Source organism: Schistosoma haematobium, chromosome 1, assembly GCF_000699445.3.
Source record: "Schistosoma haematobium chromosome 1, whole genome shotgun sequence".
In the NCBI taxonomy this organism is placed as follows: Eukaryota; Metazoa; Platyhelminthes; class Trematoda; order Strigeidida; family Schistosomatidae; genus Schistosoma; species Schistosoma haematobium.
In genome coordinates, this window is record NC_067196.1 from 20,804,214 (window position 1) to 20,823,924 (window position 19,711).

The 19,711-nt window shown below is 31.3% G+C and overlaps 1 protein-coding gene across 1 annotated transcript in view; it reads left to right on the forward strand.

Moving 5' to 3' along the window:
* RYR3 (Ryanodine receptor 3) overlaps positions 1–19,711 on the forward strand; it is a gene marked incomplete at both ends in the record, with an annotated part of 166,077 nt that overhangs the window by 80,134 nt on the left and 66,232 nt on the right. Inside the window, 14 exons of the mRNA XM_012937167.2 lie at positions 408–511; positions 1,219–1,354; positions 1,834–2,255; positions 3,384–3,602; positions 4,924–5,112; positions 6,835–7,128; positions 7,912–8,356; positions 10,539–10,642; positions 11,671–11,838; positions 13,203–13,340; positions 14,381–14,528; positions 15,622–15,828; positions 17,209–17,470; positions 18,789–18,899. Coding sequence (XP_012792621.2) covers positions 408–511; positions 1,219–1,354; positions 1,834–2,255; positions 3,384–3,602; positions 4,924–5,112; positions 6,835–7,128; positions 7,912–8,356; positions 10,539–10,642; positions 11,671–11,838; positions 13,203–13,340; positions 14,381–14,528; positions 15,622–15,828; positions 17,209–17,470; positions 18,789–18,899 — 2,947 coding nt within the window. The remainder of the gene's footprint in view (positions 1–407; positions 512–1,218; positions 1,355–1,833; positions 2,256–3,383; positions 3,603–4,923; positions 5,113–6,834; positions 7,129–7,911; positions 8,357–10,538; positions 10,643–11,670; positions 11,839–13,202; positions 13,341–14,380; positions 14,529–15,621; positions 15,829–17,208; positions 17,471–18,788; positions 18,900–19,711) is intronic.

Genomic DNA, 19,711 nt, shown 5'->3' on the forward strand with positions numbered 1-19,711 from the left:
GTTGGATGTACTTCTTACCAGTCAATCAACGGGGTTGTACCTTTTATAAAATTTACTCAAGCGTAAAACTAACATCCATTTCCTCATTTTTGTGAATTATTTCAAACTGTGAAGCGTAGGTTTCTTATACTATGATATCTAGTTTTCATCCTAAGTGATAATCTTATTACTGCTCTCGTGATATGATAGACGTCATTTATTTATTACAGTTCTAATTTACATGAAACACGTAGGTGAGTATTCTGATAGTACAAATTTCGTAAAAGATTAATTTTTTGTGTACAATGTATTGATATTATGACTAATTTCTATAAATATTTTTTCTGTGATATTAAAAATTTGTCTTATCAGATCATTTTAAATAAAATTTTAAAGTAACAGGTAATGTGATATTTATTAATTCACAGCTCGTCCAAGTCTTCGTGGTACATGCCCATTGGATGTAGCCTATTCCTCTTTGATGGATAATAATGAATTGGCTTTGGCTCTACGTGAAAAACAACTGGAAAAGGTAAGAGACGACTACACTTGATTAAAGATGACTAGGGAGTAGACTGTAGATGGATTGCTTCTAGCAGTAGAATCCAGGACACATGTATCGTCCAATTCAGGACTGATTATCTGTGAATAACAACACAGGGATGAAAGTCCTAATTCAGATGAATGCAAAATTCATAAATAAATTGTATTAATGAGACATTCACTCGGAATACACATATGCTAATAGGGATAGATCAGTTGCAGTCCTCAGTGTCAAAAATGGAGATACAGAAAAACTTACAAGTATCCTATGGTTTTTATGAGAATTAAGTTTTATTTTCAGTGTTCTTAATCCTTTAATTTAGAAACATTAATCAAACAATTTAGTCAAGATTCATTACCCTTTACTAAACGTCCACTCACTAAATAAGTCCTTTGAATATATATCAACAAAATGACAAACGTGACAACAGTGTAGTAAAAGTTTAGATAATTAATTAAACGTAGAACTTACGGATATGATGATATTTAAATTAAGTCCTTCATCATTTCTTCTGATTCTGCCAGAGGAAAGTAGTCATTTTCATTAAAATTCATAAATGGATACAAATTGTTATCTGTTTATTTTTAAAATTTGTCAAGTTCGCACTGTTTTAGGAATTCAAAAGCAGATTTACCCTCTTATGAAAACTTATATTCCGTTTAGCTATTTTTTTGCTACTAAATTATATATTCTAGGTTGCTATCTATTTATCACGATGTGGTGTTCAGTCAAATGCTGAGTTATTAGCTAAAGGTTACCCAGATATTGGATGGGATCCAGTGGAAGGAGAACGTTTCCTTGATTTCTTACGTTTCACTGTTTGGGTTAATGGTAAAAATATTTTGTTCATTTACTTTCAGTTATTTATAAATTCTTTAATTATTTAAATTGCTTGAGGCGAAACTAGTTGTCAGATAGATTTTGTATTTCAGAAGTGATGATGTTTCACAGTTAACAAAAACGTGCACCACTTCACCTACTTTGAGTGATCAACCTGCTTAGTCAAATTCTCATAATAAGTTTATAAATTGATCCTACTATTTCTGAACTGTTTGTTTGAGACTATGTTTCATGTGTTATGAACGTATTGTATTAGTTATTATTTGTATGGTCAAATTTAATTGTATGGATACTTTTTAATAATTAAAATATACGTTAAGATTTGAAATAGTCACTGAAATATTAGTCATTGTACGTTGATTTTTTAATACTGTAAAGATTTTTTAAAATAGTTTTGATTCCATATGATAATCCCAAGTTCGATGCAGCTCATAATAACCGTGCATCATATTATACAACTTTAATTTTAGGTGAAACAGTTGAAGAAAATGCTAACTTAGTTGTTCGTCTATTGATTCGCCGACCAGAGTGCTTAGGTCCGGCATTGCGCGGTGGATCGAAAGTTATGAAACATTCTACTGGAAATACGGGAACAGACGGTTTAGAAGTGCCACCAGGTGGTCCAGATGGATTGCATGCTGCAAGCGAATCAACTGGACAGCTAATTAGCGACACAGATTATCAGCCTAATTTAGCTGGTGGTGGTCTTCTAAAGGCAATGAAAGAAGGTCTAGTAATGTCAGCTCAAATTAAACTAGTGAAAATGGCTCAAGAAGCTGAAGCAGCAGGCTTGAATCCAGAAGAAGAAGATTTAGGGTGGCGAACTGTCTTGATGGACTACGAAGACGCTAATTTATTTACACCACTACCATACAACTTTGAATCACTACCAGTGAGTAAAAGTTTCACAATAATTTTTCACGTATCGGATTTAATTGATGAATATCCTATACATATTATCTATAAATGCGTGTAAATTAATATAATGAGAGTTGATAACCACATCGTAAGTACCCCGACTCATCGATGTTTCACACTTTCTTAGAAATCTGACCCTAAAGTTAAAAATTATTATCTTACTGAAGCACTCATTATTGATTGATGAATCATGACGATAATGAAGGCTCAAATCTTGATTTCATAATTTCTATAAGGAAATCTTTCAAATAATGAAATAAACCTGCTAAGTTGATAATCTTCGTGAAACTAAAGCACTCATAAATGTGTTTTTTTATTTATAAATAGACTTGGAAAAGGATATGTTATTAGTCTATTACACTTTGAAAGATAAAGCAGTTGTTTTATGAACTGCTTATCTCATCTGGCATAATACTCACCAATCCACTGTAGTAGCGATTTTCTGAAAATGCGTCGAAGTAAATCATACGTTTGTCAGTCAGTCATCTACAATGTAGAACCAGGCATATATATGCATCGGTCTAAGTTGCCATAACTCATTAATACAACCAGATGAACATCAAATTCATAGAAGCAGTTACTTCAGTGGTAGTAAAAATGATTTCATGTAAGGAGAAGGAATTAGTTCGTAGAAATAATGGTATGAAAAGTTTTAATCCCACGGTTTAAGGGAAGACAAAGAGTGTATACATCTTCGCCATTGTGATCGATTCTGAGCCATGTTACCCAGAGTCTCCAACCACTGGTTACGATAGTCACACTGACCCCCCAATCAAGTTGTCTGCATCTACCAGCATGGCTGAGACCAAAGGTTGGTGGTTTTATGGACCGATGCAACGTTTTAGTTTGGCCAGTACGTTTGTAGATGTAGATCTGTACAAATAACTCGGATATATCTACCTAGTGCTACTGATTACTGGGTTTTCTTTAATCGCTCACTCATATCGATCAGTAATTTTTTATGTGCGGCTAGTATTTCCATACGACAGAATGAATACGATAACAAGAATATTCTTTAGAAAAATATTCATCTGAAAACTAAATTATTCTTTCGATGTTTATGTTTAGCATGGTTTTTTTTCTCCACTGTCCCAATATTCAGCCTGAAGATGATCCCGATTACATTGATCTGGGTGCTGCAATATTGACGTTTCATTCAATTTTGGTAAATTTATTGGGATATTGTGCACCAGATATGGAAACTGTTAAAAGTGAATCAATACGTGCCAGGTCAATTTTACAATCACTTGTTAGTATGGCTGATTTAGAAGGAGTTTTATCATTGAGATTTATATTACCTCCGCCAAAATTAGAAGTCCAGGTAAGTGTGTTCACTATTTTGTTTACTATAATATATAGCTGCATCTTATATTATTAGCTAATTACACGCGCTTTCCAACACATATGATCAGAGATGTTAATAGAATATTTATCTTCCATTCTCGTCTTATACAAATAGAGATATGCCCACATTTAAAGAAATCCATAATGTTGCGAGATTACATACTATACAAAATAGGTGAACGGATAGCAACATACGTATCAAGTCCACTTATACATGACATGACTCATTCATTTTTGGAGAAATTTGATAATATCTGTTTACTTAATTACTATGTACATTGTTCTGTTTATCAAAATAACCTCATTTGACATTACTATATCAGTTGTTTCGATTAAATCCAAAGGAATCTAATACACTATAAGTTAGACACAACATATAACCCTACCCTATTCGTTAGTCATACCTGATTTTTTTTTAAGAGTCTGTTGAACTTCAAGGTCATAATTTCTCACTTGAGCATCAAGAAACCAGTCTCTAAGCTAGCCACTAATAGGAGTGTGGTTAATATATAGCAAGGATTATTTTTTATCCTGCTACGGAATTCGCATTCAGTAATCAGAAGATAACACGTTTACTGTGAACTGAATATTCTAAGGTTATAAGTATGCGAACCTGAGAAGTCCAACGCTGTGAAAAAACAACTTGCATTTATCAAAATTATTTTTAATCGGTAATTTCTTTCAACGCAAAATAAATATACTGAGTTAGATGAAATTTTTAATTGGGAAGACTTTCGAATTATCATCGTCAACGCAAAATAAGATAATTTCAAAACAAGAAATAACTTTTCTATATAATATTGACTACGAACTAATGTTTATTTCAATATTAAACATGGATAGCTTCAGTGTTTTGATGTGACTCAAATCAGTCAAGATTCACCAAGCGAAATGGGCTAATTCCAAATCACTGATTAAAATAGTCGTCTATGAGATGCATTAATAGGAAAACTATCATTAACAAGCAATTCAGGATTCATATGGTTATTACTTGTTCTAATCCACAGTACTTTTGTCAAATCAGGTTTTTATGCTTACCTCATTGGTAATAACACTATAACAGAAAATATTCAAAGGCCAGCACTCGTCCTAGTAATCATTTTATTTTAATATTTGTAGGTTATCAAAACATATAATTCCATACACATTTCACTATTTCTCTCTGTTTCCTATATTTTCACTCACTTTCGGATATTTCATTATGCATTTGAACATTTTTTAATAAGATTTCTAGTTTTCATTTGTATACATATAATATATGATAGATTTTGTGTTTTCCACCCATCATTGTTCGATAGACTAATGAAGATGGAGAAGATGAATGGGTTGATAAAGCTGGTATGCCACCTGGTCTACTGCCAGAGCATAAAGCATCAGTTGTGTTATTTTTAGAGCGAGTTTATGGAATTTCAGATGCTGCAACATTCTTAAGATTATTAGAAAATGGTTTTCTACCAGATTTACGTGCAGCTACATTACTTGATTCAGTAAGTTTTATTTACGATTCAGTGATAAACATTTCAAATCATTGATTATAATCATTTTCTTTACATTTAATCACAATGACTAGAACAATAAATAACAAGATTCATTCTAGCTATGTGTAAAGCATGAACAATTGTTTTTATCATGTAAAAAAATTTGTACAATTATTTTATTTATTTTTTTACTGCCACACTTACTCAGACTGGTTCATCCAAAGGTTTGAAGCTCATAAGAGGTAACAGCATTCTTATCCGAACAATAATAGTAGTAATAAAAATAATAGCATGATGACCATTTTGACAAGATCCTCAGACAGCTTCAGATTTATTTTTTAATCACATGACAGTTCAAATCCTTAAAAACATCACAAAAGTATGAGAAAGTGCTTACGGAACTCATCTTGATTTATAAATGTTGCACAATGAATAAACTTGGCAAATAAATTTATAAATTTCTTCAATTGGTGAATTACAATTACGCAGTTACATTAACATCAGTCTTCTCAACAAATACACTTATAAAGACTTTTTTAAAAACTTCCCTCAAAAATACTCTCCATTTTTGGAAGTATACTTGTCTTACCTGCTTTTCGACTATTTAAAGTGTTCTTGAAAGTTCTCAGGAACCAGGATATTCAGTTGTATCTTTGTTTCACATTCTGTCACTTCCAAATCATTTCGATGTTGCTCATATATTACAGAGAATAAGACGAAATAGCAAAGGACCGAGTGTGATGGCCAGGAACGATGGTTTATCACGGTGATCAAAGTACTGGCATGAAATCCACTGATATTCACTTCTGAATTTCTGGTTAGGATACAGCAATCATTCTTCGCCATTACAAAAATCTTGTCGCACATGATGTATATGTTTTAATAAGCATTTAAAAGCATCCACGTGGAAAAGAATCTTCACTGTACGTTCTTTAGGATGAGATTCAAGGTGGACAATACTAGAATTATCCCTTGTCTATTAGATGAATCATGTATATTTAGATTGCATAAAATCAAATTCTCAAAACGACTGGTTTTTATGTTATTCTTTGAAGTTTATATATTTTAAGGTAGCTTTCTAATTTGGCCGACCGACTGGTGAGATGCAGGAGCTGATACAAAAGTTCTACCATGCATCTATGAATCCAAAAAATAGGAAAAAATTATCTGAATAATGAAGCTGATATTCATATTTAACCTTCAACTAGTTATAACTTACTCGATGAACATGAAAAAATTACAAACATATCATACACAAAAAACAGAAAACTACAGATATAGACAATTTATTACACTTTTAGAAACACATTAACCTGAATCCATTTTTCTCCACTTATTAATTTACGATAAACGTTAGTTCATAATCTAAAACAACAAACTGAGCTATTTTGTTAAACATTCACAACCAATTTTCTCTATTACTTTAGTGGACATATATCCGACATGTTTATTGCTTGAAATACTGTTCCTACTTGAAACTCAAAATCTAATGCGACCTCATTTCCATTTAAAAAACAATACTTTGAATCTATTGGCAATCTAATTTTTGTAACGTTTTGTATTTTTGGGATTGTTATTTCTCATACCCATGCATTTAGGCAAAGTTTTTGTATTTACTTTGAATATTTGTTCATTTTAGGCATATATTTTATATGGTAGTTTAAATGTAGTGTAGGTATTTTTATTTTATAATCATTATGTAATGAAATTGTTCTGTTTCTGTTTACTTAGACTGTTGTTCCAGACAGTGATATGGCTTTGGCATTAAATCGTTATTTATGCAACAGTGTTTTGCCATTACTCACACGTCATACTAAATATCTTGGCGAAGAAGGTACAACTGGAGGATTATTTGAGGCAACATTACAAACGGCTTATCGTTTATCAAAATGTCGATCCATTACTAATCATCAACGTGAAGTCGTTTGTGACTTTTTAGTTGCTTTGATGCAACAAATTAAACCACCAATGATGTCTGCTCTATTAAAGAAAATGGTTTCTGATTTACGTACATTATCAAAAGAAGTAAGCCACATTTGTTTGACAATTTAATGACTAAGTTTCAACTAGTGTTTAATTTTCATTCATATATGTAAAAAATATTTTTATCATACAGTTCTATGTTCTATGTTAAGTATATATTTAGTAAATCAATCGCTGAGAAATGGATAATCAACTTCACCGAGGTTTGTAAAATAGAAATTACTGGATTCAAACCAGTAGTATTGTAGATGTTGAGGAATTTCTCTCGTATAAAGAATTGATTGTAATACATGGCTATTTATATTATGAAACATTAAATGTTAACTAAATCAAATGTAAACAGATTCATGTTAATATATTACACAGATGGATGAAGTTGACCTAAGTTTTTGTTCTTTATTCAACTAAACCTCAGTTATTATGAGAATCTGTAACAACAATCATGTTTGTGAAAATAGCTTTCATCCTGATGATAATCTACTTGAACAGTTAGATAAGGCAAATCCATTGTAATTTATTGTTTTACAACATAAAAACCATTCTCCTAGTTTAAAGAGAGGAAATTAAACTACTTACTTCGCTGAGTATGATACTTGTTTGAATAATGTTAAGACTATGGAAACTCAATAATCTACATTAAGCTATATTTTTTTGTTATAAATAACTGATCTGTTGAGAGAGAATCCTAAATTGTAGCTTGAATACAAAATATCTCTACATTACATCAGCATCATCCCACCTTGTTTGTCTGATACTGATCAAGTTAATTCTACTGGGAAGCATTTACATTCTTATTATTTCATTTCTCTGTACTTATTTTTTTAGTCCGTCGTATCACTTCGAGCGTTGACAGAATTTTACCAACGATGTGGAACTTATTATAGTTCAGATGGATGGACAGGTGGCGCACAAAGTTCACCAGGACATAGTGCAACATCAGTTGACGATGATTCTGGATGCACCAGTAACGAAACCGGTAGTGGTGCTAGTTCTGGTGGAGCTGATAACGTAGGTAGTCGTAGCGGTGATGGTGAAACATCAGCATCTGAAGAGGAACGAAGTATCACTGCTCATCTATTCATATTAATATTCGAAAAGTTATCCCGACAACCATATGAACCCGAATTATTTTCTTATGCATTACCATGTCTATGTTCGATAGCATGTGCTTTACCACCGGATTATTCAATTAGTCAATTGAATGCGATGGGTCAACAAAATGACAGTTTAGGGCAAAATGTTGGGCAGTCAGTATTTACTGATCAAATGAGTACGTTCGATTGCGTTTTGGCATAAAACTGACGTATCTTTGTAATAAGGCACTTCTATTGCGATATGACTGGATAGATTGGTGATATAATTTTTGGTTAATATTTTTTAATTAATTCAATTGTGATTTTATTTCAATGTAACGCATATATTCCCTATATCAGTTCAGGTGAACTATGTTCGGTGTTTGTTTACAGTGAACCTGTGTATATAAATGAGTGCATTTCGGTCGTATGACAATATGGTTTTGGACTTGTTTTGAAGACTTGTTCAGGGAACGTGTTTTGGGAAGTCGATAAATCATCACTAGCTCAGTCCTTCTTGTTTCCACTTGCACCTTGTGAACTACAGTGTTTTCTGATTGTCAGATTAAGTAATAAGACTCGAGATATAATAGACGTTTTAGAGATACATCTCATTTTTTTCACAAATTAGTATATACTTGTTCTTGTAAAAAAACTGATAAGATGTTTTGAAAATCGCCAAAAGCTTTTACTGACTTGCCTACTTTTCGTTGTTTAATTTAACAATTAAGCTGTCATTAAAAACAATCACCACTTACATATCATGGATGATCTTTCATCAAGTTTTTTCTCAGTTTTATTTGAAAACACTTAGAAGCTTTGAACTGTTACAGTTAGTCTAATTAGATTGGTCAGAGTTATTATAGCTGTTAGATGTATGTACATATACGAGGTGGAAGACAGATATATCACGTCCTCAACTGATGTAGTTGAATCTAAGACGGAAAACTTTCGTTTCAGGGATGTGGGTAGTAGGCTGAACGAATCAGTATAGATTACACCTTCCGTACCATACGTCCATAGTGATATGTAAGTACATTTTCCACCTCATAAAAGTCACCAGCCACATGTTCCCGTCAGGGTCGGTCCAATAACCGGAATACGCAAATGATTTGCAAACATATTCATTTGAATTTTTGCAATGTGGCTTCTTATCCGGTTTCGATTTATTTTATCCCTGTATCTGCATGGTCAAGTATGAGGTATGTAGTCGTGACTAAATTGAATTATTGAATGTAAAAGCGTGATGCATATGGATGGTAAGATGAATAAATCAACAAACAATATGGTCTTTAGGAAGAAAAATATAGAAAATAGTTGAAATTAATAATAAGAATGATTACATTTAAAATGTAAATATGAGTTTAGCACGCTCCAGTCAACATAATAATGAATGTCATTTATCAGAAGTAAATTATATTTGAAACTATTTATTTGAATAAAATGCCGACTTGAAAATAGTAAAACGGTTGTGAGTTAAGTTTCAGAGCGACTTGCATTCTCCTTTTCGGGGAACTGTTAATATAACAAGGAAATTCATGATGTGAATGTTGCGGCTTTATCGCTGGGACACTAGATACTATACCACTATATTAGCTCACAGTGTACACGGATACTTTAAGTCCCCCCTTAACCAGTTAAGTTCTACTTTCACCGATGCATCAAATACTTAAGTACCATAGAATTCTATCATGAAATTAATTTTCGAAGTTTCTACTGTGTTCATATTATTAGTTATCAGATTAGTTCAAACTTAGAAGATTTGTACACAATTGAATCTTTGTGTAATTGAAATAATGTATTCTTTCCGTTGTTGTAATATTAACTATACGTGAATTTCTTTATAATCCCCAAGGTAATCAGAAAACAAGCAAATTATTGTTCACTTTCATTTTCCATCACGATTTTATGGAGGGAATTAAATTTTACAATAAGTTTGTGGTATTTAATTTCCAAAAATAGTTTAGACACCAATCTATTTGAATAGCACCTTAATTTTTTTTTACTAAGCTTAATTTAGCCTAACTTCGCTTAAAAAATTCCAGTACATACTCCTCATTTTTAGTTATCATTAATATAAGGTTGTGGAGATTAATAGGTTTTTTATCGACATCATTAATCGATTCATGTTAGACCACCAATAAAACCCCAAAGCATTGGACGGCCGTTTCGTCTTATAATAGGGTTCCTCAGAAGTGAGCACACGCGGCTCTGCCCGCCGAATCCGAACCCAGAACCTTTGGTCTCGCGGGCGAACGCTTAACCTCTAGACCACAGCCAGCATCCAACGGTTATCAACTGAATATATGATTAGTCAAAGATGTTAAAGTTAACTATATTAAAAGTATTTTTTTTCTTTTAATTATTCTTTCTTCACAGATTCTTTACTAGTTCCTGGAGCTCCTAAATTAGAAGCGAATGATTCACTTGATGAACTTGTTCATCACGATGTATTTCGCCCTCAACCTATAGATACATCTCAAGTAATAATGTCCTTCTGTTTTATTACATTTAGCAATTAAATTTGATTTATACACACGTGTTTTTATGTTATTAGTATTTTATATCAATGAAAACTCATTGATAAAATGTCCCACGAAATATAGATTGTGTTCCCAATGAAAAGTAAGTCTGGTGCGCTACAGTAGTCATCTTGCACATACTTGACAGTATATATTCCTACTGAGTATAATTGATTTAATCTAATAATCAATGTTAAGAATAATGTCTATAACTAATTATTTGAGTTCAACAATAAATTGTTTACTTGAAATAAAGTTATTCAGTAGAGCTTTTATCTAATGCTAAAATAGATTTAATTTATTAATTTTAGCATAATACGATTTAGAAAAAGCAAAAGACATTCAAAACAATCTACCTGCATATTCAAGCTCTACAGTTATTGATCCAAAAGTAATAAACTTCGATAGCCAGTATATTAGGCACTCTTATAAACTGAATGGGTTATAGCTTGCAATGGAAGTCGGAACATTATTTGGAATTCGTCAGCTGAATGTACCGTCGTACCATTATTAGTGTTCACACATTTGTTTATAAATGCTTAACATAATATACTTTATCGTAGTTTACATTATGGATTGATTTTAATCAGACAACATCGGAAACCATAAATCACTGGATGGCCGTTTCATTCTAGTGTGAGACTCCTTAGTAGCACACATTCACGACCCTACCGAGGATCGAATCCAGGACCACCTCTTTAGCTAGCAAAAGCTTAGATTTAAGACAACTGAGCTGGTATCTAATGCCTTAGATGTCTAACTTTACCTAATCCACAAAATAATGCGACCATTTCCTACATCCTGTTATGGATAACTGCCGCACAAACGACATGGCTTTAATCTGAAATGCTTACGGTTATGACATCATATGATAAGAGAGTGATTATCTCTGTAACTTAAATCCTAATCACCACATTTGTCACTCTGAAATAAATAGGGCAATTATAATATTTTGTTTAATGAATTATGTTCTGTCTGATTATTTCTAGGTTCGTCTTCCAGTAGCATTGAATGGCTTAATTCAGAGATTCGCCGAACATTGCCATGATTCATGGGCTTTGGATTTGATTGAACAGGGTTATACATTTGGTGCACAAGTTGATGAAGTTCGAAGAACACACCCAAATTTACGCTCTTTCAGTCAATTGCCAACACAGGTAAGTTCGCATTTCATTTTGGATCAATGTAATACGACTGGGTAGATCAGATTTATACTGTTAACAAATAATATTGGTAGTCCCAGTGTATACACAACCAAATTAAAATTATCATGGAAAAAAACTGTTGACGGATAAATGCAGAGTAGCTCAACAATAAAATTGATTGTCTAACGAGACCATACAAATCGTGAAGTAATATGAGTAAAAATGTGAAGTAGGGAAATTTCTACATTGTTAGCCAACAGGGTAAAATGTCTATTTCTAATCTAATCACTGCTTACCAACATGTTTAGTTGTGATATAAGAGATAGATATGTTAATATAAGATTATTATCAGGTGTTTCTTTGATAAATGAAAACACTTGATAAGTGTTGAAACAAATTGTATGAATGTTTTATTTATATTATGTTAAATACTAGTTGTTATTACGTACAAACGACAAACATTGTGGGGGTGTGATGAATTCATTTCATTTCGTATACATCAAGTGTTCCATATACACACTACTCTTACAAATAAGAAATACTTTTGCAAACATAATATTGTGGGCAAAATAGATAAATCGATTCAGCTTACTGATCAAGAATAACCACAGATATTTTCCACTTATGTAAAAATTGAATAACCAGAGAAAAAGTGATTATAACTTAGTCAATCACAGGGAACGCGTACAAATTATTGCCGTTAGGGTAAAGAAAATAATTAAGTTGTCACTAATTAAAAAAACGATAGTGACGTACTCATAATATTGGTGTAGCTAATAATAATGATGTTAATTCAAGATAACACGTGGTTTTTGAGTAGATCTAATGATCTGAGCAGTTAATTGGTGGTGCCATATATATTTCTAGCCAAGTAATCCTCCGGATAATCGGGCCAATAACAATGATTAAGAAATAAACATATAAATTCAACTAAGATCTCCAAGTTTGAGCGGTTTTTATATAATAGTTCATTTTGACAAATAGAAACCATTTTCATCTGTTCCAAAAGTATAGGAACAAGTGTCATTAAGTAAAGTCAGAAAAAATTTCATCGTGTTTAATTTGCTTAACAGTGTTACCCGTTATCCAAAGTAAGGCATAATTGGTTTAGAAATTTACTTGTTTCTCCGATTCCACTGACTTCTAAAGGATCTACAGTATTATATATTGAACAATAAAGTATTGATCAGAGAAATAGAAACTGTTAAAATGAACAATACGTTACAAAACTTTGTTATTAGAAGTACCAGTTAATAACAAGTGTTTTTTTCCATTCAGACATCTAAAATTGATACATGCATACATTTATTTACTTACTCATGTATACTGGTTATTTTTTAGAAACTAAGCTATTTTATTATTTCTTCTTTGCATAGGAGCAAATGAGGTACATTCATCCTGTAACAGATACACTAAAAACGATGTTAGCTTGTGGTTGGTCTGTTGATGGTGATGAAAATCGTTACCGTGATACACCTGGTGATACAAAACACATACGTAGACAAACGATTACAGTACGTCTTCTTCTTTTTATTTTTTTCTCAAACAGACATATTTTTGATGATATTATCTGGGAATTTTCGACAACATAACTTTTCTATGTTTTTGAAGTAGAATTTAAAAAAGGTAATGCTTGTCATTTTTAAAGGAAATTCTTTAATTTCTCATTCTGTTTACAATCATTGATAATTTAACTAATAAGGTATATTGATAGATCGGTAAAATTATGTGAAGAGATTTCATCTTTTCAGAGATGATTTCTATTATAGAGTGATATAACCTGAAAAGAAACTTGAAAAACGATGAGACAATAAAATTTTTTTCGTTTCACGTTATAATTTTTCAACAATGAATATCTGAAATCCCATATATGAGACTAAACACAGAACCTTCAGACTGATTCTAGTAATAAATGTGCTGTTCAGATATCTAGTCGATATTCAATGCTCCACATGCTTCAATAACGGTCGATTAGCAGTATAAGGAAACTGTTATCCTATTTAATCCATTCAACAACCATGTATTGCTTTGAATCTTCAATTACAGATTAATTAATATCGACCTATCCCAGTTCAATTTATTCAAATTTATCTGGTTGGAGTTTCGTTAACAATGTTAGTTTTTATGGAATGAGAATACTAAACTCGCCCTATCCTTCTTTACCCTGGCTTCAGACCGGTAGTAACTCTAGAAGGACTCTGAGGGGCATTGAATTTTTTCGTTGACCAGAAATTAAAATTGATATAAATCGCATTGAAATTTTCAATGTCGCTTGAATCAATTATGGGTTTTCGGTTGGTGCATATTATCCTCTCCATATACAGTCTTTACGTCTTTGTTTCGAGTAACACCAATCTTTGTTTCGTCATACACCAAATAGTAATTAAGTAGTTTTATTTTCAGGAAATATTAAACAGACATCAGTATTTCGATACTTAATTGAAACATTAAGTTAACAAATGAATGATATTGAAATAACCGTCCGTTTATAATATGAATTAATAATGATTCATTAACATTTATTCATTTATCTCCGCAAATTTTTTATCTATAGAGTGATAATTTGTTAAATTATAATCCGAGTCCAAAAGATTTACGTGGTGTAAATGTTACCAAAGAAATGTTAAATATGGCTGAACGTCTAGCTGATAATGCACATAATATATGGGCCAGACAAAAAATGAGTGATCTCGAAGCAATTGGTGAGCAGTTACTAATTGAAGTTTATATATACATGTTATATAATGATCAAAGAAATTAGTATTTTTAAAATTACTTATTTTATGTAATCAACTGATATGTTGTTTGAAACATTAACTATAGAGGTTCGTGTTTGAATGATCTCATAGATTATTGCTTATTGTACTTCGATTATTGTCATGTAGATTGTCATAGTTTGTTGTGAACAACTTTATATATCCATCCTAAAAAGCAGGCTTTTTGACTGTCGGAGCACGGTGGATACAGTAGATACCTTACGAGTTCAGGCTTATAGTACATTGCATATATTTCCTCAGTAACTATGGTATTGCAGATAATTTTGTGTTTTTGATCCCCAGATTTCATGCATCATCTAATCATTTGATCATAATTTCAATAAGAATCAACTCACATATATAGCTTCTTAGTGAAATCGGATAAACCAACAGACCAATTTGGTATATTTATTTTGAATGTGTTCTCTTTAAATATAATTTACTGATTAATTGATTTGCGCTTCAATTTGTGTTCTCAAAATCTATGGCCAAGGTTCTTGTATCTATTATCCAATTATCCATACGTTTGGTACAATCAGTAAACTCAACCACATACTTTCTGTGACTTTTTAATTTCTGAAACATCATTTCATTCGTGAAACTAGGTCATTTGTCAACGTTTTCGTTCGATATGATAATAATATCTATACTTCTTTAGTTCGGAATATACTTTTAATTGGTCTTTAAAACGTTCACCATGGTCCCAAATATGAATACCTTTGATACGTAACAAACTCTTGTAAAATATCACACAACTCTATTACAGTATTTATATACTTTGCTGACATTTTCTTTGTCAAAATGAATATTTGAATGAGTCACATAACCACTGAATTCCGACCTAATCAAATTTTCTTGGATTAATCGTCAGAGAGACATTTGAGGAAAAATTAACAAATAAGGAGATAATAAACCATAATCTCCTAAATTAACTAAAGGATTCTATTATAAATCCGTTTATTTCATCCAAAATACTGTGTTTATATTCTTAATAATCAGTAAAAATCTACTTTATTGCAAATTTTCATTTTCTCTTCAGGTGGTGGAGTACATCAACTACTAGTACCATATGATATATTAACAGATAATGAACGTAAAAGATATCGGCGTCTAACCCATGAATTGATTAAATATTTACAATATAATGGTTATAGATTAACTGTTCGTACTGGATCGAATTCAACTAATACTAATACAAATAAAGGGAATGGAGGTACTAGTAATGTTAGACATCATGACAACAGAAGTAAGTTTTATTCTAAAGCAAACAAAAATGTTGTCTCTCCAAAAACTAATTTTTCCTTATTTCCAGTTTGCACTAATTATTGAGCTTTTTCAGTTTTCATCGTTACCACTCACTTTTTTTCATTAAAAACAAAGAAGAAATGAGATTGCAATCTGAATTCATCAATCGTATTGATAACTTAGTGGTGTTGGTTATTCCTACGATTGCTCAACAAACTAATAAACTGAAAAGCTTCCGATAGTAGAATAATATTGTTATTCATCAAAGTGTAAAATTGATAGATCAAGGTAGAATTTATCAATGTTCATAGTTGCATATAAAAATTCAGTTGTATTCTTAACAGTTTATCAAACTCTTTAATACTGTTGATAGATAGACAGATAATATTAACAAACCTTGTAGTTTAAGAAACAATCAGACAATTTATTACTAAGCAAAATCAGAGTGACTAGCTATGTTGTTATGATTATCCAGCTGACAACATAATATCTAAAACATCGTTACAAACTCAGATAAACCCAGATTCAATAGTTAAACTCGTATCATAGGTTGACTGAAACTGAAAATAGAATCAATTCATTAGTTTTCAAAGCCAGAACATTTTACAGAACTAAATTCAACGGGTAAAATGAGTATATAATTCAAAGAATAAAATAAAAGGTTATGTGAGTGAGTTGTACTCTTGGGTTGTAAAGCAATAATAAATCGTAACTCTTTCTAAATATAAAAAAATAAAAGTCCATTTAATATTTCAAACCAAATATAACTGAAGATTATTGCTTGATTAAACATTAATAACATTTTGGAAATAATGAAAATGATTACCTAATAAGAAACGCCATTGGGACCGATGGGTATGAATCATTTAAGAATATTAATAATGACTGATTCCTGGTACAGAAAAAAGTTAGCAGTAAAAATAGAATTAGAAAATTCAGAATGAGGTAACAGTTACACCTTATGATTTGATTTTCAACTGTCGAAATTTGAAGAAATAATAATTTTTATTAACTGTAATGTTTATTAAACTGACACTCACTATTTCATCACTTTCACAACAAGGTTCTGGAGAATAAATATGTTAATAAAAGCCTAATTTGTTAGCTTATGCACTGTTACGTATTACAAATGATTGATAATTCATTCAAAAAGTAGTTTTTTGAAAGCTATTTCGCTTTATGACGAAACAATTATACTTTAAGAAGAATATTCTCAAAATTTAGTCTACTTATTTTCATTGCAACTACATTACTTTGATTTATTTTGCTATTTTTATTTTCATCTCATCGTACTAATTGTGGTACAGCCACTTGAGCCAAGACATAAATATGTCAGGCTCTGTGTTAATGCTAACTGACAGGTTAAAATTATACATTTTAGATTTAGCACCAACATCACGATTTGCTTATGGGTTACTGAACAAGCTTTTGGATTATGTCGATTCAGCCATGTCATCAGTTCGTGAACCAATGCCAAGCACTCGTTATAGTACTAGTCGTTCATGGTTAAGTTCAAGTCAAGATATGAAATTCTTTGTTAAGGTTGTACTACCATTAGTTGAACGCTACTTTGAAACACAACAGGCATACTTTTTAGACCCAGTAGCAGGTGCTTCAATTGATGAAAAGAAGATGGCCGCCACGTATGTTATTGAGTAGTTTGTAAATCGTAACTTTGGTTATTTTTCTCTTTTATTTCCCATGTTGATATCCCACTACATGTTGGAATGTAACTAGAAGCTTAAGTGTATGTAAATAAATAACTAAAAACGCAGTATTTTAATACTGATCAATATATTACAACCTTATTACTTAAACTATTATAACTAAAAATTAAACAAACTACGATATCGGTTTTTCAGACATTCACAATACATTACTATATAGTATGCCTATGCATATTGAATATTCTACACAGCTACTGCATCTAACTTCTCAGTTCTAATGTAATTTGTCTGTATACAAATGTGGGAAAACATATGTTTAATGTTATGAAAGTCTGTGTAAGACTATGATTCATAATCACAACGCTTTAAGGTAACTTTTTTAAAACTTAATGTAAAACTATAACGCTATAAATGATTTCCATAATTTAAATCTTTAGTTTCATTGAGCACAGAAATAGTATGGTTACACTGAAAGATACAGTTAAGCTCTGATGAAGTTTATAATTTTGAAGTTATAACTTTGGTATTCAAATGACTGCAAATTTACTTATTCAACTGAATAATGGATTACGAGATATGGGTAACACAAACTGCACTGTCGCGACTTACTAGGAGTAAACAGTTCATAGAACTGAGTTTATCAACCTGTTAACAAAATGATTATGAGCTGAAAACTAAGGTAAAATTTCCTCTGTCAAGCTGCTATGGCTATATATCGGAAGCATTATTTATTGAAATACTTTAAAGGCATATTTCGAGAATTATTTACATGAAAACTAAATTTTAATCGTGTCGACTAATTAAAATTCATCGGAATGAATAGCCTAACTAAATAAATGATACTGAAATACGAAGTTTATATTAAACACGATGCAATATTTTCTAATTTATGAAACAAACAGGTATGTGTCTGAGTTTAAAAGATTTGTAATTAGGCTATTTGAAGTAGTCAAGATTAGGAGACTTGATTATTAGTTTGGTTTGAAGGGTCTAGTTATAGTTTGCCAATAAGGTCTAGAAGCGAATAACTAAATAACAAGAAATACGGAAGAAGATAAGCATGGATTTCTAAATGTTTCAAAAAGTATTCTAGTATAAACTAGTATCAACCTGTAGTGCCATTAATCGGAATCTGACTACAATTCAGCGCTTTCTTAAAATTTCATTCACCATTATTTTGTCATATCAAATGCGTTATTTAATAAACTGATCATTAAAAACTTTGAAATAATATTTTAATTGGGGATCTAGTTCACATTCATCTGATTTGTTTAATTAAAATTTATTTGTCTAGTTTATTTTGTAAACTCTTCTCGTTACTTCGAATAAAATTGAACACATTTGGACATGATGTAAAGATAGCTGTATCTTGTCTTCAAGGTCTTGTGCAAACAATTGATGTAAAGTAAGTTAATTTGTGTATATGTGTATATGTTCAGTTTATAATGGTTACCAGCATTATATATATATATATATATATATATATGGTGTGCCCTCACCTTAGCGTTTGAATCCCTTGAAGGAATATTTACTTTTCATTGAGACAGGTGACAGGTTGGGTCAACCAGACAAAAGAATAATAAAAAGTGAGAAATGCTGGCAGATGTACGTTATTCACTAAGATTTGACTTTATTTTCTGAGGAAATATACATACACTAATGGATAAAATTAAGACCTTATTTTCTTAAGGGTGTGTTATAAATTGTCATCTATTCTTGATTTGGTTAGCTAATGTAGAAGCTTTCTACTTCTAGTTTTTTCAGTCATGTAGCTAACTGGTTTGGACACATATTTAGGGAGAGTATAGATCACTGGTATACTCGAACGGTCGCACAATATGACAATATATATAATCGATCCATTAGTGACAAAATTTCTAATCTAACTACTTAATTGTTAATTGTTTTGTTTAATCTAGGTTAATGTAAACTCCATCTCCTCAGTAACATAGTGTCATAGCGTCATTTTCTTAAGAATGTCTTTATACGACGTGATTAGAGTAAAACGAACTCTACTGTTTTTGGTTCTTTTTTTGTCTGAAGTGAAATTCGAAGTTTTAACATTCACACATCAAACAGAGTCAACAATGTTCACTTTTCAAGTGGCTTTTGACTAGAATAGTATAATCGTCCAGTGTCCTTAGTTTTCAGTTGTTGTTCAGCTAAGGAAATAGTATTTAAAATTATATTTTCTAAGAAACAATGTGCTAAAAAAAA